This window comes from Balaenoptera physalus (assembly GCF_965194825.1).
Source record: "Balaenoptera physalus genome assembly, chromosome: X".
Taxonomy (NCBI): Eukaryota; Metazoa; Chordata; class Mammalia; order Artiodactyla; family Balaenopteridae; genus Balaenoptera; species Balaenoptera physalus.
In genome coordinates, this window is record NC_138903.1 from 28,749,567 (window position 1) to 28,776,048 (window position 26,482).

General features: G+C 35.9%; 1 protein-coding gene across 5 annotated transcripts in view; it reads right to left on the bottom strand.

Moving 5' to 3' along the window:
• Positions 1-26,482, bottom strand: part of DMD (dystrophin) — a 2,259,822-nt gene that overhangs the window by 328,872 nt on the left and 1,904,468 nt on the right. For all 5 annotated transcript variants that reach the window (XM_082446317.1, XM_082446321.1, XM_082446320.1 and 2 more), the window contains 2 exons: positions 24,740-24,951; positions 5,767-5,921 (listed from right to left, as the gene is read on the bottom strand). In XM_082446317.1, the coding sequence (XP_082302443.1) occupies positions 5,767-5,921; positions 24,740-24,951 (367 nt within the window). The remainder of the gene's footprint in view (positions 1-5,766; positions 5,922-24,739; positions 24,952-26,482) is intronic.

Here is a 26,482-nt window from a genome sequence, read left to right on the forward strand (position 1 = left end):
CTTGTTTAAAGAGTGGCCCTGGAATAGAAATAAGGAAATGAAATCTCATGACGGTGTCATCATAAAGTCATCAGCCAGATGGCAGTCCTTGAAATCTAATCCTTAGAGGCTTCTCACAGTAATATGTAATATCACATCTAATATTATCTTATTCACCAATTCATATCTATTCACAGAGATTGAAGGGAAAGAAATGAACTTGCAGAAGCCCACATTTCTGGCTTTATATGTTAACATGGACTCTATAAGGCATACGATCAGGAAAACAAAATATTTTCCTACATAGGTCACAATGATGACCTATGTTCTGATATGAATTGCTAAACTACAGAGTTTACTTGAGAAGCAGCTTTTGCTTTTATTCATGAACGGTAGAGCAAGTCCTTTTAGGTGCACGTAGCTATTTATATTTATCTATATAAAATGGTAATTAAAGGTCCAATAAAAGCCAGTATAGAATTTGAAGATTCCTCTGACCTATTAATAAACTTAAATTGAACACTAAAATACAAAACAAAATTAGCTCACTTTCGTTTTTGATTATGTCTTGAAACTACAGCCTGCCAGTATATGATATCAAAGTAAAGTTCTTCCAAGTTACACTTTTTATATCTTGTTTAACATTCAAAATTTTAAAACTGAAGTAAAGATTTTACTGCTTTACATAGGCTTCCAAATGCACAAAATTTTTGCATATATTTATCTATATGATTGAAAGTTTCAGTGCAGGCAATATATCAGTGCTCAGTGGTGAAACCTGAACCATGAGAAATGATGTAATCAGAATGCTTTCAACAGTCTCCCCTACCTAAAAAGTCTTGGTTATAGATATATTTCAAAGACATGAGATACTTTTATTCCCCAAACCCAAATATCAATATTAATAATTTCTCCTTTAAAATTATGTTTATTAGGATTAACAGTAAAAGTGTTTATATTCTGTGATAGTTGTAGTTTTTGAGACTTTAAATGGCAACTCTAGAAGATGGATAAATAGAAAAAATAAGGTAGAAACAAGGAAAGAGAATAATGTGAACCACTTTGTAAAGGAAATACTTTTTATTTACAAAATTTGGCAAAATCTCTTTCTGAAGTAATATAGTATGCAATTGTTATAAATGTATGCTAAACTGCTTAGCTGAACATAAACAAAGATGATCTAGAGCAGGACGATCAATAAAATTTTCTGTGATGACGGAAATGTTCGATTTTGGACTGTCCAGTGGGGAAGCCACTAGTTACCTGTGGCTCTTGAGCACCTGAAAGGTGGCTGATGAGCCGGAAGAAATGAATTTTCAATTTTATTTAATTGTAATACTTTGAACTTAAATGGCCACCTATGGCTAGCGGCTACCCTACTGAACAGCACAAATCTAGAGGAGGAGTATGACGTTACTTCACTTCTGGCTTTAGCTGCACGAGATACTGGATAAAAACATCAAAATGCAGAAGATCACATAAAGACTTTTCTTGTTCTTTATCTATCTAGCGTAAGATCTATAAGAATATAAAGTAAGAGAAGATGTAGCCAAGTAAAATATGGTTTAATCTGTGCGGGTGACACACATAGCACACACCGAGCGTGAACTTCCCATGTAAAGGTATCATTAGCCAACAGAGCACCCAGCTCTCCTCACGCCCTTTCACACTGACCAGAACAACCACCAAGCCCAAACGGCCCACTTTTATGACCACCCTACGGGAGAGTATACCGTGCATGAATATACAACCTACGTGCCTACACCGTATTTACTCAGATTTGACCGGCTGTCTCTCCAGGGAACTTCTTGCTGTCCAGCTACAGCATGACGGTTTATCAGTTTCCTCTTTCCATACCCTTTGGGGCAGACATTCTCTACTGGCTGGCTCAACCCAAATTCCTAGATACTAGAGGTGGTTTTGTGGCATAGTTCTGACCCGAAAGTCCCTGAGAAAGCCACTGTTTTCCTGACACCAGCACTGCCCCTTCTGCCGCTGCTTCTTCCTGCTGGAATGCTTATGTTCTGAGGGAAATGCCAAGAAGAACAAGGAGACTTCAGGGCTGACATTGCTGAGCTACGGAGCCCATGTCGCCACCTGCCCGACTCTGAACTTCTCATAAAGTGACAGAAACAGACCTCCATTAGGTAAGCTATTGAACTTGGGTTTTCTGTTACTTGAAACTGAAAGCAATCCTAATGGATACATTTTTCTTCTGTGTTGAGTTACTGGCACTCCAGAACACTTGTAGTTAGTTATTTTTTGTTGGTTCATTTACCTATTTAATTAAACATGTTTTGGGGGTAGATACTATGTGCCAAGCTAAGTGCTAGGTCATATGGTGGACAAGCAGCCAAGGTGTATACAGAGCAAACATCCTCATAAGAGACAAAGACCAACAGACACTTACATACAGTGTAGTGAGATAAGCACTATCACAGAGTGTAGGCTTTGGGGTTGGTAGTCAGAGAAGGCTTCCTGGAGGAAATGGCATTTATACTGAGACCTGGATAATGAATAGAACTTAACCATGCAAAAAGGAAGGAATAATACATCTATCACGTCAGCACATAATAGAGAAGACAGAACATAGCTATGAGGAAATGAAAATAGCTCAATGTTACTTAATTATGGGGAGGGGAGATTGAGGGAGAGCAGAAACTTAGGCTGGAGTTTTAAGGAAAGGCCATAACGTGCAAGATCTTGAAGCCATTGAAAGGAGTGTGGACTGTCTTCAAATAATAACGGATAAGCCACCAAAGCCTTTAAAACTGGGGGGGCGGGGAGGGGGAGCTATATGAATATACTGTATTTAGAAAAATCATCCTGCGTTATGTAGAGAATGGGTAAGAAGCAGGAAGACTAGAAGCAGGGAAGCCAGTTGGGTGAAAGATGTAGTCATTTAAGCAAGACATGATAGTTGAAGAGTAGGGAGGAAGAGAAAACTGGATTTGAAAGCTATTTAGGTAGTAAATAGCTTTGTGATAGCTTGGCTACTGGGATTGTATTCAATAGAAGGAAGAGTCAAGCATGAGTTTCCAATTTGGACAACTGAATGGGTTGTGGTAATGTTCACTGGAGAGGGATCATAGGAAGAGAAGTAGGTTGCATTTGGAGAAAGAGGTTGTAAGAGGACAAAGATGAGTTCAGCTTTGGGCCTATGAAATTTGAAGTTGCCGAGGGACATTAAAATGAAAAGAAATCAATAGGATATGCAGGTCTGAAATTCAACGATCACGCTCAGCTGCAAATGGTATAAATGGAGAGTCATCAGCAGACTGAAACTACACAAGTGGATGAATTTTCATAGAGTATATGTGAGAAAGAGACAGGGAAGAACTTTAGAGGCATGAATCAAATTAGCTTGGCAAACCACAGATTCTCTATGGGCTAGCAAAAGATGTAATTTGGCTTTTAACTTTCTATTTTACTTTACCCATTGGAGAAATAACTATATACCTTCCTTAGGTGGTAGCTTTTTAGGGACCAAGTCAAAAAATATAGACTGGAAGCCCCTTCTCTGAGGAATCCAAAGACCTAACGAAAGTGATCAGAAGAAATGAGCGGGCTGTTTGGAGACTCAAGGAGCGTGAAAGAGTGGCATAGATGGGATAGACCTCTCTTGAAGCCCTAGTTTTGTAAAATGAGTAAGCCTTCTTTTTGGCTCCTTCTTGGCTTACATTCCCTAAACTCACCAAATTAATCTCTGATCTTAATTTGCCTACCCATAGAGGCCTCTCTTTGAGAAGCAGGTATTTCCCACTGAGATGTTAACTACTGACTCTCTGATACCAATCGATTACATATGAATAAGTCTTCCTGAGCCTAATCTGCCCTCATTTAACTGAACAAACAGCAGATCTGTATTTGGAGCAGAAAGTACAAACCTTGCCAATAAGAGGAGGCAGTAACTTTGAGAATTTGGTTTTTTATCAGTTCCCTATTCAACCTCATCCTCTCACCACCAGGGTTCTATTGATAGGGCCCCAAATATAACTCCCCAACTTCAGGTTGAGTCTTCTTTTCCATGGCCATCTGAACACCCACTGTCTGGAATTCAGGGCTAGAGCTGCTCTATTCCCCCAGGATGACCAGCTCAAATCCAGTTTCACAGGAGTTTATACTCTTCAATCTTTAACTCAGTTTCAAGATTAACTTAATCTCTCAATTTCCATGTATTAATAGTTCCTTACTCCTAAGAGTTTCTGCTTAGTTCAAAATCTGTTTTTGTTTTCTTTAATGGTGGCCTTTTTTTCTTAATAAAGGCCACCTGCCTGACTTCAGTAAGTCATGTTATCTTCTGGAACTCATTTACCTTTCACTGTGATCTTCCTTATCACCATACAGGTGCTATTTTTGCCCCGTTTTCTGACAGAGCTAAAAATGAGTACCCAGTAATCCTTGACTTACCACAGCATGAACAAGGTAACTCTAAATTATGTACAGTCATCATTCAACAAATATTTACCCTGCAGCATTATCTACAATAGCCAAGATATGGAAGCAACCTAAGTGTCCATCGATAGATGAATGGATACAGAAGATGTGATGGAATATTACTCAGGTATAAAAAATTGGAATCTTGCCATTTGTGACAACATGGAGGGATCTAGAGGGTATTATGCTAAGTGAATAAGTCAGACAGAGAAAGATAAATACTGTATGATGTCACTTATATGTGGAATCTAAAAAAACAAAACAAACAAAACAAAATGAAAACACTCATATAGACAGAGAACAAATGGGTGGTTGCCAGATGTAAGGAGGGGGTAAAAGGGCGAAATAGGTGAAGGGGATTAAGAGGTACAAATCTCCAGTTATAAAATAAATAAGCAATGGGGATGTAATATACAGCATGAGGAATATGGTCAATAACATTGTAATAACTTTGTATGGGGACAGATGGTTACTAGACTTATTATAGTGATCATTTCATAATAAGTGCAAATGTCAAGTAACTATGTAGTATACCTGAAACTAACATAACATTGTAGGTCAGCTACATTTCAATTAAAAAAACACAAATATTTACCAGCTCCCTACTATATCACCTGGTTCAGGATGTGTCAGATAAGAAAGATAGCCTCCGTCCTCAGGGAGGTTAGACTAATGTGAAGGACAAACATTAAACAATTAGTTACATAATTCATGTATTTGCTTATAATTTTGTTTATAATTAGGATAAATGCTAATGAAAGAACAGCACAAGGGGTTAAGAGTGAATAATAAGGAGTCAGGACTTAGTTTGAGGAGATGGTGTCTCTAAGAGCTGTTGATTTCCACAGATATATAATGGGAAGTGAAGTTATGAGTCATGTTACACTACACAAATTTTCCCATTGGGTGTGTGGAGGGAGATACAATGACGGCACCAGAGACAGCTATAACTCCATCATGAAGCCCAAAGTGACTTCCTTGTCAGACTAAAGATGGGGCAGTTTGTGGCATGATGGAATAGAACAATATTTCTTTGGATAGAGTTCTCAAAGCAGACTGATAAATGGCTCTTTTAGCTACAAATCAATCTTTCCTTTTTGTCTAATTGCTTAGTTATGTCACTACCTTTCTGACTGTGGGCAAGTCATTTCACTTCACCAGTCTTCGGGTCCCTCATCTTTAAAATAAGTGGACTTAGGCAAGACTGTGAGTTTGGTTGGCATTTGTCATCTTGGATCCTCCCAAAGCCCTGGTTTAGCAGGATGGGAAAACAAATCTGCACTGTCCACCCAGTGTCACTACCCTATCATTAGAATCAGCAAATAGTTTTAGAAATAACGTAGGTCATACCTTTTATGAATGCTTGCCCAAGAGGCATTGATGTTCTCTGTTATCATGTGTACTTTTCTGGTATCATCTGCAGAATAATCCCGAAGAAGCTTCAGTGCCAAGTCATTTCCCACATCTACATTTATCTGCCACTGGCGGAGGTCTTTGGCCAACTGCTATAGATACACATGGGAAAGAGAATGAATGTCAGTTTTCTCTGAAATCTCTAGTTGCACTTTCTTAAAATGCTTCATAAACAGCTTCTGAATCCTCGGGTCAGAGCACGTCTACATGATTGCTTTTAACCTACCGTGTGTAGTTCAGTCAAACATGATAGTATAAGCTAACCCACTTTTCATGACAGAACTTTTCAAATGCAGCATCTTGAGCAATAATCAGTATCAGGTATCTCAATTTAGTAGCAATTAATTGGAAACAAACTTGGCTTAATTGTTTTTATCATGGGAGAGAACAAACTATAAAAATAAGCTCTCAAATAATTGTTGAGTATGTGACATATACCAAAATTTGAACAGAAAAAAATATCGCATGTTATTTCTTTTCCTCGTCATTAACTTGTTGAATTGTTTATGTAATTAGTGCCATCTACTGGCATTCAACTAAAGCTGCATACGGAAAATATTAAGCATCAAAAAAAAACCAGTGCTGTTATTCTAGTTATGAACTTCTTTAAAGGATCAGTTTATTCATAATACTTTTAAAATATCCTACTTTAAAATCAGAATAAAATTTTAAATATAAGAATTTTGCTAAACCAAATGACGTATGTTTTCTTCTTTTTTTATCTTTAACAATCGAGTATTATCAAACCATGTATTTCATCACTTGAAATATCATATATCAAAGAAAGAAATAAACCAATGATAGGTTTATCTGGATGCATATTAACCCCAAGTTTCTATTAAACATTGCTTCAAGTGCACGGAAGAGGCTTCCAAGCATTATGGTATTATTAAATTACAAAGATAGTTATATCAAATCCAATATGGTGGGTTAAATGGACAAAGGAATAGTAACAAGCAATTCAAACAAGAGAAAGAATAAAAAGTTTTTATAGAAAAGGAAAAAAATCAACTTTCAAAACATGAAAAAATAAGAGTATTACAATTTGACACCAATTAAGTTAAAAAAAATAAAATCCAAAGCTGGAAAGACTGTAGCCAAACTAGCACATTCATATACTACTGCTGGGAACAGCATCTATTAGGCCAATTTGGCAATATATATCAAGTGACATACAAATGCTTATTCCCATTGACCCAGTAATCTAATTTTAGTATTTTCTCCCAGTAAAATATTTAAAAGACATACATTATAGGAATAAAGATCTTCATTAACTAAGATAGTAAAAAATGAGAAACAATTTCAATGTTTAAAGAGAGGACATTAAAATGAGGCAATACATCAACCCAGTGGTCTAATATGCAGTAAATGTGCACAGAAATCACAAGTTAAAAAAAAGAAAAGAACACAATTTCTACCTTCACTGTATTTCTTAAATCTGTAAGAGTACATTGACATGAACTGGAAGGGTAAAAGAGAAAATTGAAACTAACTGATGTTTCTGAAAAGAGTACTCATTTTTGTTTTAGTGTTTGTTCTTTTATGTTAATATGATTTATGATAATAAAAATCAAACACTCGTACTTTTCAACATAGCTTCAGTATATTTGAGTACACTCCTGTTCCTTGAAAATCTATAATCAGTATATAATCTGGCATTTCTCAGTTAATTAGAACATCCTATTCTAGAATCAAACGAAATAATTGCATTTATTGCATATAGCAAATAGACCCAGATAACAGAACTAGTAGGAAGCAGCTAAAGCCAGTATCACTAACTTTTGCTATAAAAATAAAAAGAGAGACAATTTTTAAAGGCACAGAGTATACTCGCTGTACTACAAAGCAATTACAATTTAACCTTGTGGAATTCCTGCCTTTTCTTATATACACCTTTTATCAAGCCCTGCAGTTCCTATTTTCCACTTTTTATATCCTCACACTGTCCAAAAGCCCTTCTGAGGTGAAACACACACACCAAAGGCTTTCCCTTTCTAGAAATTTCCTACAGTACAAAATTACATCTTCTTCCCTTTCCCTCTTCACTGAAGCCACTTTTAACCTATAGTGTTAAAAAGTAATGTATACTAAGATATGAAAGACCAATTGGTCCTTATTACCCAGAAGATGGTATTTGCATTTTAAAAGAAGAGCTTATTATCTATCATCTATTAAATCTCTAATTGGCAGCATAAGACTCTACAAAACTGACACCAATAACTTAGTTACCTTTTAGTTAGGCAATTCCTTTTTAAGAAAAATGCAATTGCTAAAGAAATACCTATTATGAACCAACATCAGAGCATATATGTATAGATTTAGCAATATAAAATGTTAATTAAAATTTTAATAAATATAATTAAAATCATTTATTTTATCTAAGAAAAGACAATCTTGGAAGTCAACCCTCACTCATGGGTTGTTACTTGAAAAGTCTAGATATAAGAGGATACACTCTTTGGTTCTAATCTATAGATCATAAAAAATACCTAAAAGTAGAAGCTGAAAAGTATGCTAGAATTTTCCAAAATCTTGAAGAACATAGCAGGTTAAAGTTTAATTAGACACTTCATAGTAAAAAGGTAGTAAAAGAGTAAGGCTTGACTTCAAACCAGAGTTTTTTGGTATACTTTAATGCTTGAAAGGCAAAAATACGCAAGCCATATATTTTTCTTCAAATTTGTATTCACACTGAAATTTAAATTTTTATACCTAAGGAAATCTTGACTGAATGCTATCCTTCACTGCATACCGCTCAGATTTTGCTGTGATGTAGGATTAAAAAGAAAAAAATCCCACTGACCTTGACTAACATTGACAGGGCTAAGGCCCTTATCTAAACTCAAAGGTTCTCAACCGCAGCACCCTTTTCTCCCTTCTTAAAGACATTCACCAGAACAGACTGGTTTCCCTTCCTCCTAAGGTAATAATATGTTGACCACCTTGGGCTTTAACCAAGTGTCATTCACACCAGGAACAATGACCTTGACCAGCTTTGCCTACTACTGTGAAATTTACTACTGGGACAACTCCAGACCACAGAAGAATTTCAAATTCAAAAATACAATAGAATTCACACACACTCTTTTTAGTTCTGAATTCCATTTACAACAGGGAATTGTGTGGTGATCATGGTGTGTGAAGAAATTTAAAATATTGTGAGCACTAGCCTATAAAAAAAAGATGATTTTGTGGGTGTATATGTATGTGTGTATGTGTTTTTTATGAAGAATATAAAATGCTCAATCCCCAAAAGATTGTGTCCCCAACCAGGAAAGAAATATTTCATATTCAAACCTCATATGATGCTGCTACAATATGTGCTTGGTATTTATACACAATATTTTAGGCAGAAAAAATGATTATGGACTATGGGACAACCTGAATTCATTTCAAGAATTTTCAGTATTAAAATTTTTAAATTTCAGTGTTTGCCTTTTCTTTTTTCTTCGTAAGAATTCTTTTTAGGAATATTGACCTGACACAAGGGAAAACAAGGGAGGAAGAGAAAGAGTATTCAGGAGTCTGGGCAACAGAATGAGCCTGCTGGGTTTGAATCCTGACTTGATCACTTACTAGTTATGTGACAAACGGGAAAGTTAATTATGCTCTCTATGCCTCAGTTTCCCCCTTTATTAAATGGGTATATTAACAGTATTTACCTTGAAAGATTATTATGAGGATTAATTTATAAAATGCAGGGAAAACACTTAGAGTGGTGCCTGGCATACCCAAAGCATTAAATAAGTATTGGTTAGAATCACCATCATTACTACTACTACTACTACTACTACTACTACTACTACTACTACTACTACTACTACTACTACTACTACTACTACTACTACTACTACTACGATTACTACTACTACTGCTGCTGCTACTTTTTTTAAAAATATTTATTTATTTATTTGGCTGCACTGGGTCTTAGTTAGTTGCGGCGTGTGGGATCTAGTTCCCTGACCAGGAATCGAACCTGGGCCTCCTGCACTGGGAGCATGGAGCCTTAGCCACTGGACCACCAGGGAAGTCCCCTACTGCTGCTATTTTTAAATGAACCCTACTACAGCCACCACAGGGTGAGCCTCTACTGAATGAAAGGGACCCACTGTTTTATAAACATTGTCTATAACGCTGCACCTCTAAAAGTCTCCCTTTAATTTAGAAGATAAATGTGAGTATGTAGACCTACAATTAAAATTTTAAAGTTGAGTATTGTTTAAGTTTTCTTATAAAATGTGTTTTGGGATATTCACCTACAAGTGAAATTCAGGTTTGTTTCAGGTGAACTCGATTTAAAAAATTTTAATGGCCCTGACTCAAAGGAGCATCATAAAAAGCAATGCCGAGTAACGAAGAGGCATCTTCCCAGGAAGTCTTGATTGGCCATTGTCTTGCAGTTTGATCTTAAAGTCATTAACCTTTTGAGTTCCAGTTTTGTTGTCTGTAAAATAGGATGGGATTACTTAGGCTGCTTGTTATGCCTCACATTTGTTATGAGGTCAAAACCAAAATCAAATTGCTTGTGTGAAATACAATTCATATTTTATGGCAAGACAAGAAAAATTTAAATATAAAAATTCTTCTCTGCCCTTTGGCCGTGTCTCTCCCTGCACTGTACATTGTGTATCTGCATTATGCCTCGACCAAACCTCCCCCGTCAGCAGGAATACCTGCTCAACCATAACGAGCAGCATTCTCCCAGCATCAACAAAACAACTCCTTAAAAGATAACATTCCTTCCTATTTTTTTTTAAACATTCCTTCTTGATCTTGGAAGGGGTCACATGACCCACCACGATTATGCTTAGATCTGGATTATATAAGCTGTCAATAATACGTCATTTGATGTATAGCCCTCTGTCTCAAAAAACTTATATAACTGTGCCTTGACTTCTGACGAGAGGAACAGTTCTCAGAGCTTTCTGAGATGCTCTTCCCAGGTCATAATCTTCAAATTTGGCTCAACTAAAAATTTCCATTTCTTTCTTAGGTCGACTGATTAATTTTTCGTCGACACTTGGAAATTTATAAAACAGGATCCTAATATATTTACAGATAAAAAGTTCTACATACTGGGTTTTCTCCTTTTGCCTTAGATACTGTGTTTGTGTACATGAACTGAGAGGTTCATTTAAAAAAATTAGCTCTGTGAGCTAACAGCTAAGAGCTTATTAGCTCTTAGACCCATTCTCTGCCCCTCTCCTACTCTACTCAGTATTGCAGATGGACTAACCACTTTAGGGGGTCAGCAAATCCCAAGATTTCTTCCTAGCTGGCTTCTAGCTGGGTTAGGCCAGTGAGAGAGCCAGAGGAAGGCTGAAACTAGAGTCTCTCTCTCCCTCTCTCTATGTGGGCAGTATCTTCTTTGTGTCTCCATTTCCCACTGGACAGACCCTCTCTCTGTAGTTTCAGTACCTGCTGTGCAGCCCACACAGTGGTCAAGTTAGCACCAGATGGCTCTGGCTTCTGGGCTTTGGTGACACGTGTTGTCTCTCCAGCCCTCGAAGTGGTAACAGCTTCCCGATGTCACTGAACTCTGAGTTGCCTCACTATCTCCTGTTGGACTTCTCAGCTCCTTCATTAGCCATGGAACCAATCCTCTGTATTTAAATTCCCTCTGCTTGAAATATTTTGTGTGGTTTCTAAACTGCACCCTGATGATACAAACTGAAAGAACTCTCACAGCAAATGACCCTACCTGTAATTACACAGGGGCAATTTAACATCAAGCATACATTTCATGAAATATCAGATTTTACGTCTTGCATCCTCCCCTCCAGCCTCAGAGCAAGAGGTGACTCTTGTGCTCAAGGACACTCCTCCTCCTCCTCCTCCTCCTCCTCCTCCTCCCCCTCCCCCTCCTCCTCCATGTACTCCCTTCTCTGTGTCTTTTCAACCTCTTGCCTCTCTGCAAGGTCTTTCTCTACAACTTTCAAACAAGAGTCTCTCGCCAATCTTTAAACAACAAGACTTGCATCGTTTTCTTTCCCTTCACAGTTAATCTCCTCAGAAGGCAAATACTCATTGCTTCAACCTGATTACATTCCTGCCACTTTATAATTCATCAAAATCAGGCTTCTGCCATCACCACCTCACTAAAACTATTCTGAAAGAAGTCACTCTGGCAAATCGGATTACTGACCTCAATTCTTTACCCCACCTTGTATCCATGCCCTTTGCTATGTAACTTTGAATTTCCTGCTACAAAGGGCAGTTTACTTCCCTGCCCTTGACAATGAGCTTGGCGATATGACTTGTTTTGCCTAATTCTAGCGAGATGTTAATAGAAGTGACACAAGCAGAGGCTTAAAACATGCTTCTGCAGTGGGGCTGGCCCTTTTGTACTTCTGCCATTATCATGAGACAAACGTGCCCTGGGCTAGCCTGCTCACCCTTGGAGAAGGATGAGTGATTGTGGAGAGCTACCCCAATCAACCTGCAGTGTGAAGCAGCGCCACCCCAGACGAGCTGCAAACTCACGAAGAAATAAATGCTTATTATTGTTTGCCACTGGCATTTTGAAGTTGCTTGTCATGCAGCATTTTTGTGAAAATACTTAACTGATTCAGTCACCAATGGCCAATGTCTGTGGAAAGTTTTACTTTCTCATTTACTTGATTTGTGTGCAGCAACTGGTGCTATTGACTGCTCTGTTCTTGAGGCTCTATCCTTCCTTGGTTCCCTCTCTTTGGGTGTCCTCTATATACTCTTAAGGTTCAAGTGTTTCTTTTTCTGCCTGTCCCTTAAATGTTGGTGTTCCCCAAGGCTCTGTCCCTAGCCCAACCTTCTCCCTCTGCAGTGCAAGTGGATCCTCAACTGGAGGAAGAGGCAGAGAGCACATCCATACAGAAGTTGTACCACAATTTTCCCTTATATCCAAATCTTCTACCTCCATTGCCACCGCCTTAACTTAAGCCCTCATCGACTCTTACTTGGACTCTGCAATAACCTTTTCATTGGCTCCTTCCCTCTACTCTAGACCTTCCATCCACGTATAGCTGCTCAAGGGATCTTTTTGAAATGCAAATATAACATTATTCCTCTGTAAAATCTTTCAATGGCTCCCTGTTACCTACAAGACTAAGTCCAAACCTCTCTCCTTGGATTACAAGGCCCTCAAATATATGATCCTTACATAAATATCCACTTTGATCTTTTGTTATCTTTCCTCTTACCCAATCCCATAATTGCCCATACAAAAACCCTGAAAGGTTAAGTGACTTGTTGAAGGTGACATAGCTTGTCAGTGAAAGAGGCATCACAAAAATGCAGGTTTCTTGGCTTCAATATTCAGGGTTCAATCTACTTAAAGAAGATATGCTTCCACGTAAAAGAATTTAAGGAGGATGGTTGGATTTATTATAATTGAATTTTGAAGAATATAAAATAGTCTCCTTGATGATTATAGCATGATTGGAAAATTACTGTGTATAATAAAGTAAGACGTTGCCAAACAAAGACAGCAGAAAAAAATACATATTTGATTTGTTTAAAAAAATCACTAAACAGTTTACTCCTAAGTATAAATTAATGTTCTATACATATGTATTGGGAAAAAGAAATACAATTTCTTTCTTGCTTGTGTGAATTAAAATGACCTAGAAAACCTCTTTATGGATATATAACAGAAATGTTAAAATATCTGTAAGGAAGCTATTTCAAAAGTAAAGCCTCTCACCATAAACTTCAAGACTCATCTATTAAACCTCTGACATTACCAAGCAACTCTGTTTCAGAAGGTAACACTATACAGGGGATACTATTTGAGAAAACGGCCCTCATTTTCCAGCTTACTGGAAATGATTAATCTTTTCAATAGCTTTGAGGACTACATACCAAAGTTGTTACTTTTTTGTCCTTTCAACAATGACTACAAGCTGAGAGCAGGCTAGTAAATGTGCTATCGGCCAACCCATTAGAGTTCCATTATTTTCTGTCTTACATGACTTCATGTAATGAATTTTTATAATTAAACTAATGGCATACAATTTATTTTCCCCCCTCTTTACTTTTCAGGCCCCATTTCTCTTCCAGCTTCTTTGGAATAAGTTTTATACAAAAAAGAACGGAGGAGAGCCCTCCAAGTGCTTCATTACCTTAATTTCATTATGACATTTTGGAAAGCATTCTCTTTATCTGGGCTCTCTTTTTAATTTGCTGACTTTATTAAAAGACTTCAGCAGTGTTGTAATTAACAAATCACCCAGCTACCCCAGGCATCTAAGAGAAGTCTGGTTGAGAGGGTGTGGACATGGTTGGGTGGAAATGATTCCAGAGAGAAAGCCAGAGGACAGATCCCCAGAAAGTCGCATTTTCCCGGCTACTTTCAAATCCCATGAGCCTACTGCAGTAGACTACATTATTGTTCACAGACATTCGGTGCCTTTTTCATACCAGAGGATTACACAGCTGCACCCCCACTGAATTAGGGATGATAACATAACTGATTTTGGCTACACGTCACTTCCAGGCAGATGGTTTAAGAGCCAGTGGCATCATTCATCATGTTTCCTGACTCTCTGATCAGAGAAGTTATGTATCAAGATGCAGCTCCCATTAGCTGCACTCCCTGAATAACTAAGCTAAGTAGAATGCTCTTGTGAATCTAGAGTGGACATTTAACATGAATAAAACATAAACTTTGTGTTGTCTCTAGATTTGGGGATAGTTTGTTACTGTGGCATAACTTAGCCTACCCTGACTGACATACCTACTCAAGTATGACCCTAGTGCATATGAAGTGGTATCTCATTGTGGTTTTCATTTGTATTTTCCTAATAATGACTGATGTTGACCATCATTTCATGTGCTTATTAGCCACTTGTACACCTTCTTTGAAGAAATGTCTATTAAAATCCTTTGCTGATTTATAATTGAGTCTTTCTTGTTCTTATTGAGTTATGAGTTCTTTACATATTCTGCATACAAGTCTCTTATCAGATATATGATTTGCAAATATTTTCTCCCATTCTGTGGGTTGTCTTTTTACTCTCTTTATGATATTGCTTGCAGCACAGAAGTTTTTAACTTTGATGAAGTCCAAGTTATGTATTTTTTCTCTTGTCACTTTGGCTTTTGGTGTCATGTCTAAGAAAACACTGCCTAACTCATTGTACTGCTATGTTGTCTTATAAGAGTTCTAATATTTTAGTTCTTATATCTAGCTCTAAGATCCATTTTTGAATTAATTTTTTTGTATGGTGTGAGGTAGGGTCAAACTTCATTATTTTGTATGTGGACATCTAGTTATGCAAGCATGAACTTTTGAAAAAATATTCTTTTCCCTTTGAATTGTCTAGGCACTCTTGCCAACAATCAATTGACCACAAATGCAAGGATTTAGTTCTGAACTTTCAATTTTGTTTCATTGATCTCTATGTTTACCTTGATGTCAGTACCACACTGTCTTGATTACTGTAGCTTTCTAGTAAGTTTTGAAATTAGGAACTGTGTGTCCTCCAACTTTGTGCTTTTTTCAAGGTTGCTTTGGCTATTCTTTGTCCCTTGCATTTCAGTATGAATTTTAGGATCTACTTGTTGATTTCTACAGAAAAACTAGTGAGGATTTTGATAAGAATTGCATAGAGTCTGTAGGTCAATATGGGGATATTGCTATCTTAACAATATTAAGTTTTCTGATCTGGGAATACAGCATGCTTTTCCATTTACTTAAATCTTTAAATTCTTTCAGCACTGTAGTTGTCAATGGAAAAGTGTTGCATTTTTCTTATGCCTAATTATTTTATTTTTTTGTTGCTATTATAAATGGAAAAGTTTTCTGAATTTTATTGTTCAGATTATTCATTGTTAGTATATAGAAAAATAATTGATTTTTGTATTTTGATCTTGGATCCTGCAAATTTGCTGAATTACATTTTTAGTGTATTCTTTAGGATCATCTATATACAAGATTATGTCATCTGCAAATAGATATAGTTTTACTTCTTCCTTTCCAATCTGGATGATTTTTATCTATTTTTTCTTGCCTATTTTCCCATCCTGAACTTCCAGTACCATGGTAAATAGAAGTGGTGAGAGCAGACACCTTTATCTTGCTCCTGATCTCAGGGGAAAACATTCAGTCTGTGAGTCTGTTTCTGTTTTGCATATACATTCATTTGTAATATTTTTTAGATTCCACATATAAGTAATACACACTGTCTTTCTCTGTCTGGCTTATTCCACTAAGTATAATATTCTCTAGGTCCATCCACACTGCTACAAATGGCAGAATTTCATTCTTTTTCGTGACTAATATTTCATTGTATGTATGTATGTGTGTGTGTGTGTGTGTGTGTGTGTATATATATATATATATATATATATATATATACACACACCACATCTTCTTTATACATTCATCTGTTGATGGGCATTTGGGTTGCTTCCATATCTTGGTAATTATAATTAGTGCTGCTATGAATACTGGGGTGCATGTATCTTTTCAAATTAGTGTTTTCATTTTTTCCAGATATGTACACAGGAGTGGAATTGCTGGATCATATGGTAGCTCTACTTTTAGTTTTTTGAGGAACCTCCATACTGTTTTCCATTGTGGCTGCACCAATTTACATACCACCGAAAGTGTACAAACGTCTTCCTTTTTCTTCACATCCTTGTCAACACTGGTTATTTGTAGATCTTTTGATGATAGCCATTCTGACAGGTGTGAGGTGCTATCTCATTGCTGTTTTCATTTGCATTTCTCTAATAATTAGCAAATGTGCCTTTTCATGTGCCTATTGGCCATCAGAATGTTTTCTTTGGAAAAATGTCTACTCAGGCCTTCTTCCCATTTTTTGATTGGGTTGTTTGTTTTCTGATACTAAGCTGTATGAGCTGTTTGTATATTTTGGAGATTAATCCCTTGTCAGGAGCATCATTTGCAAATATTTTCTCCCCGTCTGTAGGTTGTCTTTTCATTTTGTTGATGGTTTCCTTTGCTGTGCAAGAGCCTTTAAGTTTAATTAGGTCCCACTTGCTTATTTTTGCTTTTATTTCTTTTGCCTTAGGAGAGAGATCCAAAAATAATGTTGTTATGATTTATGTCAAAAAGTGTTCTGCCTATATTCTCCTCTAGGAGTTTTATGGTTTCAGGTCTTACGTTTAGGTCTTTAATCCATTTTGAGTTTATTTTTGTATATGGTGTGAGGAAATGTTCTAATCTCATTCTCTTACATGTAGCTATCCAGTTTTCCCAGCACCACTTGTTGAAGACACTGTCTTTTCTCCATTGTATACTTCAGCCTCCTTTGGCATAGATTAATTAACCATAGGTGTGTGGGTTTATTTCTGCGCTCTCTATTATGTTCCATTTATCTACGTGTCTGTTTGTGCTAATACCATGCTGTTTTGATTACTGTAGTCCGAGAAGGTGATACTTCCAGCTTTTTTCTTTTTTCTAAAGATTGCTTTGGCAATTTGGGGCCTTTTATGGTTTCATATGAATTTTAGGATTATTTGTTCTAGTTCTGTGAAAAATGTCAGGGGTATTTTGATAGGGGTAGCATTAAATCTGTAGATTGCTTTGGGTAGTATGGCCATTTTAACAATATTAATTCTTCCAATCCAAGAGCACGAAATATCTTTCCATTTCTTTGCATCATTTTCAATTTCCTTCATCAGAGTATAGGTCTTTCACGTCTTTGGTTAAGTTTATTCCAAGGTATTTTATTCTTTTCTGATGTGATTTTAAACAGGAATTTTTTTTTTTTTTTACTTTCTCTTTCCGATACTTCATTATTAGTGTATAGAAGAGCAACAGACTTCTGTATATTAATCTTGTATCCTGCAAATTTGCTGAATTCATTTATTAGTTCTACTAGTTTTTGGGTGGAGACTCCAGGGTTTTCTATATAAAGCATCATGTTATCTGCAAATAGTGATAGTTTTACTTCTTTCATTTCAATTTGGATGCCTTTTATTTCTTTTTCTTGTCTGATTGCTGTGGCTAAGACTGCCAATACTATGTTAAATAGAAGTGGTGAGAGTAGGCTTCCTTGTCTTATTCCTGAATTTAGAGGAAAGGCTTTCAGCTTTTCACTATTCAGTATGATGTTAGCTGTGGCTTTGTCATAAATGGCCTTTATTATGTTGAGATATGTTCCCTCTATACTCACTTTGTTGAGAGTTTGTTTTGTTTGTTTTTATCATGAACAGATGTTGAATTTTGTCAAATGCTTTTCTGCATCTACTGAGGTGATCATGTGTTTTTTTATCTTTCCTTTTGTTAATGTGGTATATTATATTGATTTGCAAATACTGAACCATCCTTAATCCAACTTGATCATGATGTATGATCCTTTTTATACATTATTGGATTAGGTTTGCTAATATTTTGTTGAGGTTTTTGCATTTATATTCATCAAAGATATTGGCCTATAATTTTCATTTTTTTTTTTTTGTAGTGTCTTTGTCTGGTTTTCATACTAGGGTAATGGTAGCCTCATAGAATGAATTTTGGAGTGTTCTGTCCTCTTCAACTTTTTGGAATAGCTTGAGGATAGGTTTAAGTTCTTTATATGTTTGGTAGCATTCTCCTGTGAAGCTGTCTGGTCCTGGACTATTCTTTGCTGAGAGGTTTTTTTTTAACTAGAAAATCAATTTCACTACTAGTGATTGGTCTGTTCAAATTGGCTGTTTCTTCTTGATTCAGTCTTGGCAGGTTGTATGTTTCTAGAAAATTGTCCATTTTCTTCTAGGTTGTCCAATTTGTTGGTGTATAACTGTTCATAGTATTCTCTTAAGATTTTTTGTATCTCTCTAGTATTGGTTGTTATTTCTCTTCTTTCATTTCTTATTTTGTTCATTTGAGTCTTCTCTCTTTTCTTCTTGGTGAGCCTGGCTAAAAGTTTATCAATTTTGTTTATCTTTTCAAAAAACCAGCTCTTGGTTTCATTGATCTTTTCTATTTTTTTTGTTTTGTTTTGTTTCTATTTTATTTATTTCCTCTCCTATATTTATTATTTCCTTCATTCTGTGGACTTTGGGCTTTGTTCTTTTTCTAATTCCTTTAGGTGGTATGTTAGGTTGCTTATTTGAGATTTTTCTGTTTTCTTGAGGAAGGCCTGCATCATTATAAACTTCCCTCTTAGAACGGCTTTTGCTGCATCCCATGGATTTTGGAGTTTTGTGTTTCCATTTTCCTTTGTCTTGAGGTATTTTCTGATTTTCCCTTTAATTTCTTCATTGACCCATTACATTTTTAGTAGCCTATTGTTTAGTCTCCACATGTTTGTTCCTTTCTCATTTTTCTTTCTGTAATTGATTTCTAGTTTCATACTGTTGTGGTCAGAAAACATGCTCAATACAAGTTCTATTCTCTTTCTCTGGTAGCTGTAAGACTATTAATTTTTAAGGCTACTGTGTAGCTGGGAGAAACTGATGGGAATAGGCCAAGTTAAAAAGTCTCAAACCCTGCTGTTCTTAGTGAAGTTCAGTAATTTACATATTGTTGCCAACCTCTGGTTAATTTCCAGAGTTTAGAAAAGGCAATTTTCACAACTTTGCAATTTGCTGCTTTTATGGAGGAGTGGATTTACAGAGTTGCCACATTATATTTTCAAGCATGGAATAAGTTAAAGTGTGAAAAGGAAATAAGGCAAAATATGGTGCAATCAGAGCATAATGCTATCCAAGTCTTCGTGACTCTGCATTAAATATTTATATACTATAGCAGTACCTGGAAAACCACCCATTATTTTTCCTGTGCTCTATCGGTGATGTAGGAAGCACTCTGTTTGTGTGCTTTGAGAAATTTAATAGCCTCATACATACTTTGGGAGGAAAAGGACTATCAGGTTATTGATTCTTTCTTCTTAATCATGTAGGATCTTTAGGGGAGAACAAAAGGGAATAAAGAAACTACATGAAAAAATGGTAGGTCCTAGGAAGAAGTTTTCTGATAATGTTTTTCATTACTGTATCAGAAATCCAAACCTCAAACTACCAGGGTGTGTCAATTTGCTGATTTAATTTTGTGCTCATCCAAAAAGTAAATAAAATGTGTGAAAGGAGAATTTAGCTTCCATTACTGTATATATCTTTTTGGTAGATAAGGATACTATCTAATGCCACCCATCCCCTCAAATAATGAAAACAACAAGGCTCTACTTCCATATTTGAAAAAAAAGTTCTCTCTGATTAGTTTCTTTCCTGGTAAAATAATTTGCAATCCTCAAATAGCTATCAGATTTACTACATATAACAAGTTCAACTTTTAAAATTAATTACATGATTACAGTGTATCTACATTTCAAGTTCCGTAAAGAATGTCTTCAAAACACATATTTTGCAGCCTTGGAAATCTTTATTTAATAATTTGATAAATTATTGTGTTTCTCACCTCAGATAGTTTTAAGTATTATATAGCTAAATCAGCTAGGCTCAAATAAGATTTCACTTCTCTACTGAATTCATGTACTCTTAGCTCAGCCAAGCACAAAACAGCTAATGCCGTCACATTTGAAAAGCTTTTATGCTGAATTTGACATAAAAGCAATCACAAGAGAGACAAAAAAGGAATTTCTCTTTCAAAAGCTGAAAGGGGAAAAAAATAAATGAAAATTCTGAGCCTGGATAAATCTCTCTTGACACTGGAAAAGAAAGTTTAAAATCATCAAGAAATAATTTTTCCAAAGAATCCACTGCCAAGTTTGGACCAATCTTAATAGCCCGGGAAACAGGTTGTGAAATAAACCAAGATTCTGCCAAATAAAAGAAATCCCATGATGACCATTGCTGGCAGTTTTAGGTGCCAAAGGCATACCATCTTACCTCTTATGAAAGTTAAATGGTATCATCTCTCATAGGATTCTGCCATAGCCTTTTGGCAGACATTTTGATTAGGACGGAAATCCTGTATGATTTCCCCTAATATCTGTCTTTCTATCTCAGAAGAGCATTATTGTTTTACTAGGGCCATGTAGAAGAGCAAATGAAGCCATGCACTTAACAAAATCAGCTACTTACTCATCTTATGTTTTTGTTTCCAAAAAATTAAGGGTTATATAGGAAAGAAAGAAACTAAACATACATTATGGGCATCATTTAATGATCTACTCATTAATTATTGACACGATGGGCTATCTACAGTCTATTCTTTTGCCAAATACTTACTGTTGCTATCTCCTTCCACCTTGTCTATGCTTTCAAGATGGACTTTTCCCAGATGCCATCTCAGATTTGAGTTCTACTTTGTGAAGGGGCTGTTGTTATTCCAATGTTTTCTCCACTATTTTTTCTAACCAAGAGTGGAGGTTTTCTAAATGTCTAATTAGTAGGGAAATGGTGAAAGATGGAACTTAATGAAATATTATAATTAAAAATGATAATTGTTAAAAGTTATGTAGCAACATATGTATTTATATAATACTAACTTTAAAATCAGAATTCAAAATTTTATCTACATTATGAAGACAATTAAAAATATGTAGATAAGAAATGGAAGAGAGGGGAATTCCCTGGCAGTCCAGTGGTTAGGGCTCCATGCTCTCATTGCTGAGGGCCTGGGTTCAATCCCTTGTTGGGGAACTAAGATCCCTTAAGCCGTGTGGTGCGGCCAAAAAAAAAGAAATGGAAGAGATTACAGACAGAGGTTAGCAATTATGAATCATGAAAATATCAGAATTATGAGTGATTTTTTTCTTTAGCTCAGGTATAGTGACTGGTTTAAGTTTTCAAGGAGTGTAACGGTGCTGGTGGTTGGCTTTGAAACCATTTCATTGTGTCAGTGAGGGCAGTCATCAGCGATGCTGCTCCAAAGGAGGCTGGCTGCTGTAATCACAGCTCTCCAACTCTACAGAGACAGCCTGATGACTGCCTCACGAGGCTCACCAGCCCTCTTGTTAGCCCTAGACACACAGACTAAGAAAGAATTCATGGAGCAAGGAGATCCTGGTCAAATTAACCATTGCCTATTATGTCTATTTTCACACTTTCTTCCTCAAAGAAAACTGTAAGTGATAAGCCAGCTAATATCACTCAGGAATGATAACACATTAGACATAAAGGCAGTCCTCCACTTTATAAGCCTCCCTGACTTTTATAAGAATTAAACATTGTAGTTTCATTGAAAATGGAATACAATTTGCAATTATTTTTTTAGTTTTTCACAGTAAAACAAAATATGAAAACTTCTCCCTGGTATACTGTTTTACTGCTTTCATTTTCCACCTGTTGGCTCATCAGTAATATAATCTTATTTGTCAGTTCACAACTACAATGGTCTCCCTTTCTGTTCCTCATGGTGTTTTCTTGATTTGTTTTAGCCACACAGACAATGGGTTAAGGAGGAAATCTGTGAGGTCATTTACAAAAGAGGGAGGAGATATGGGGATATACGTATATGTATAGCTGATTCACTTTGTTATAAAGCAGAAACTAACACACCATTGTAAAGCAATTATACTCCAATAAAGATGTTAAAAAAAAAGTAATTGCTATGCATTCGTATCCCAACTCTGCTGCTTTTAAAGAGGAGTTACTGAACTTCTCTAGGCTTTCAATTTACTTATCTGTAAACAGGGAACAATAATAGTACTTTTCATGGAAAGTTTTTGGGAGGATGAAATAAGCCAATATATGTGAAGTGGTTAGCACAGTTTTTGACAAAGAGCCAAGTATTCACTAAATGTTAGTATTAGGGTTAGTATTACTTTTAGTTTTAGCATATGTCATTTGGGAAATGGACAGGAAAATTACAGCTTTAGTCTTCTTTATTTATGTTAGGAACTTACACTGAAGTTACAGCAATATATATCATTAAATTCCTAACATATAACACAAACAAAAACATAAGTTTCCAAAGATAATGGCTGAGCCATTTTTAAGATGCAGTTTTAGATGGACTATTCAAAAGCAAATTTTTATTTCAAAAGTTTGACAAGGATAGCAATTATAATACAATCTTGTCTTTGTTTTAGGTGTCCAAAACACCTTACATATTTTGATGAAAAAATTGTTTTGTTTTCTCCTTTCGTATTTTCTTTTGCAACTCTTTCTGTCTCTTATTTAAAGCTCCTTGCTTTTCCAAAAGCTATTAAACCCAAATCATTCTTGCCATCACTTTAGGATTCTTGTATGTTTTAAGAGTATTTTTCAATTGCCAAATTTCAGAGTCTTCTTGCCCTGATCAACTCTGTCTCTATATGCCTCTCATCTCTCCTTTCCCTCATCTATCTCAAGGGTCCAATCCAAATTCTTTTTCCCTGGTAATTCCTCCTGACCAGTTAACCACTTTGTTCCGTGATCCTCTAGATTCATAGAACCCTAAATTTTTGAGAGGAAAAAAGAAATAGCATAACATACTGAGTACATGATGGATAAGACCAGAACCCTCAAGAATAACCACATGGATTCTATGTTTCACATAGTCAAGTGAAAAATTGGAAAACCCATCATTCAAAATTCCTAATTCATCTATGCTCATCAAAGGGAGAAAATCTTAGTGGTAAAAAGTATCTTGTGAAAGAGAGAATTTTTATTCATCTAGATGTTGCCTCCAACAAAGGTACTGATAAGTTTGTAAAATCCTATGTGGCGTTCTAACATTCTTGTCATATAAATAAAAATCCTGTCCTCATTGCTGTTCAGATCCTTTGGAAAACTAGCTATGACAAGGACTAGCTAAAAGCTCACTAGTTCATTATTCCCATTCATTCTTCCTGAAATTAAATTGGGAACAAGTTCTGGTCAATGGGTTTTGGGTGGAAGTGACGTCCATAACCTCGAGGCCTGGCCATAAAACCCCATGTCTTGACCACATTCTCTCTTACTCTTCTGTGGTGACTTTGGGCAGCCATGATTTTAAAATTATAGTTTGATAAAATTAGAAAAGTTTGGACCCCCAAGTCACCATGTAGGGGAGAGCTCCCAAGAAGGGTTCTTTGACCTCTATTGAACTATGACACAACCAAGGAATTAATCACCATTGTATTCAGCTACTGAGATTTCAGGGTTTATTTTTCAAATAAACCTAGTGTAAATAAATATGCTATGTGGCTTAGCATAGTCTAAACAATGATTAATTTAGAAATGGGAGCCACTCCATGCAAGAAAACTTTATGGCTTTTTTCTCAGATGACATAGGTAATTTGAGATTCAAATACTTGTTTAGCAGAAGGCCTTTTCCTACCAGAAGAAAACCCTAGAGAGTGTTTTCATCAATGTGATCAAGTTCTCACTATGTCACTTCTCTGCTTAAAATCCTCTAAGGACTACCCATTGTTTAGCATTTAAGGTCTTTCCAAACTGACCTATAATTATGAGGTTTGAAAGGATTCAATATTTATAAAGTACCATGCATGGTGCTTGATAAGACATAGTCAAACAAATTTTATTTCCTTTCCTTTTTCTGTTTCATTTATCCTGAAGAGTTCTAGATTATTAAATGGAAAAATACATGATGAAGTTTGGGGCGTGGGAGAGGAAGAAGAAGAAAAGGAAGAGAAAGAAGGGAAGTTGGGCTGGAGGTCAGAAAATGGGAGGAGAAAGTGAGAGTACACCTTATCCCTACCTTATTCTCATACCCACCCTTCCCTTCTCCATTCACTGCCCTCAAATAAAGTAGGAAGGAGTAAACCTGTTACTTTTTCTAAGAAGGAATTAAGTCCATTTGATTGACTTCATGATACTACAGAAGTACGTGCAACAATTCTGAAGTGATCTTAAAAGATGATGCAGTGTGAAAACCAGAGCATTGTACCTAATTTATTAAACAAAATTAATTTTAACATTGATATTAACCATCAATTTTCCTCTAATCTCTACTTTACTTTGACTGCGAAGACTACTGTTCATTTCAGCTTGTTTTCTTTTAATAAATTAACATTAAAAATCATTAGATTTTAATCCATGGTATAATTTTATCCAGTGTATTTTATTTTAAGAACATATCTTTGATACTAACCTTGGTTTCTGTGATTTTCCTTTGGATTGCATCCATTGTGTAGGGACCCTCCTTCCATGACTCAAGCTTGGCTCTGGCCTGCCCCAAGACCTGCTGAGCTTCTTCCTTAGCTTCCAGCCATTGTGTTGAATCTTTTAACATTTCATTCAACTGTTGCCTCCGGTTCTGAAGGTGTTCCTGTACTTCATCCCACTGACTCTGAATTCTTTCAACTGGAAAAGAAGGAAAAATGAATATATGGGAGTAAATGCTAGTCTGGAGGAGACATTTGAAATTTAACATCCAAATATTATCTCACATTTTATATTACTTATAAAAGAAATTGCAAGAGGGAAGAGATATGGGAACATATGTATATGTATAACTGATTCACTTTGTTATAAAGCAGAAACTAACACACCATTGTAAAGCAATTATACTTCAATAAAGATGTTTAAAAAAAAAAGAAAAATAATTGAAAAAAAATTTAAGTACAAGCAAAAAAAAAGAAAAAGAAATTGTTCATTGTGTTACAGCTAGGATGATGGACAACGGAACTTCTTACTTTTTTCAAAGGTAAACATAAGTTTTTGTTAAATCAACTTCCTGAAGGTGATCTAGAACATCAATAGTACATGTGAAAATTTAACTGTGTCTATTCCTTTTTTTTTTTTTAGTTTTAAAAGCAGGATAAAACATTTATTAACATAGTATATTAACACAGTTGTATAACTGAATGCAAGACCTTTTCACATAATATCCCCTAAAGCATCTCAAGCACTACATGTCTAAAACAGAACCTATAGAAAAGGAACTATTTCTTTCTAAAAAAAAAAAAAGAGCCTGTTACTTATTTTCTCTTCCTCAGTCACTGTGCCAACATGTTGACTAAGCTGATTTTTCTCATTTCCTAACTGTGCAAATGTCATACCATTTACTCAGCCCCAAGTAGGACATATCTAAATCATATGCCTTCTCCTTTTCATCCACACAAACAAGTTCCCCTGAATCTAACTTTTCAAGCTCTTCCTAGTGCTGTAGTTCACACCTTAATTTCCATTTTTATCTAGGATGTTGCTACAATCTTCAAACTACTCTTTTTTTTTGAATTGTAGAAGTTTATTTATTTTTTTATAGAGCAGGTTCTTATCCATTTTATATATATTAGTGTATATATGTCAATCCCAATCTCCCAATTCATCACACCACCACGTGCTTCCCCACCACTTTCCCCCCTTGGTGTCCATACGTTTGTTCTCTACATCTGTGTCTCTATTTCTGCCCTGCAAACCGATTCAACTGTACCATTTTTCTAGGTTCCACATATATGCATTAATATACGATATTTGTTTTTCTCTTTCTGACTTACTTCACTCTGTATGATAGCCTCTAGATACATCCACGACTCTACAAATGACCCAATTTCATTCCTTTTTATGGCTGAGTAATATTCCATTGTATATATGTACCACATCTTCTTTATCCATTCATCTGTTGATGGGCATTTAGGTTGCTTCCATAACCTGGCTATTGTAAATAGTGCTGCAATGAACATTGGGGTGCATGCGTCTTCTTGAATTACGTTTTTTTCTGGGTATATACCCAGCAGTGGGATTGCTGGGTCATATGGTAATTCTATTTTTAGTTTTTTAAGGAACCTCCATACTGTTCTCCATAGTGGCTGTATCAATTTACATTCCCACCAACAGTGCAAGAGGGTTCCCTTTTCTCCACACCCTCTCCAGCATTTGTTGTTTGTAGATT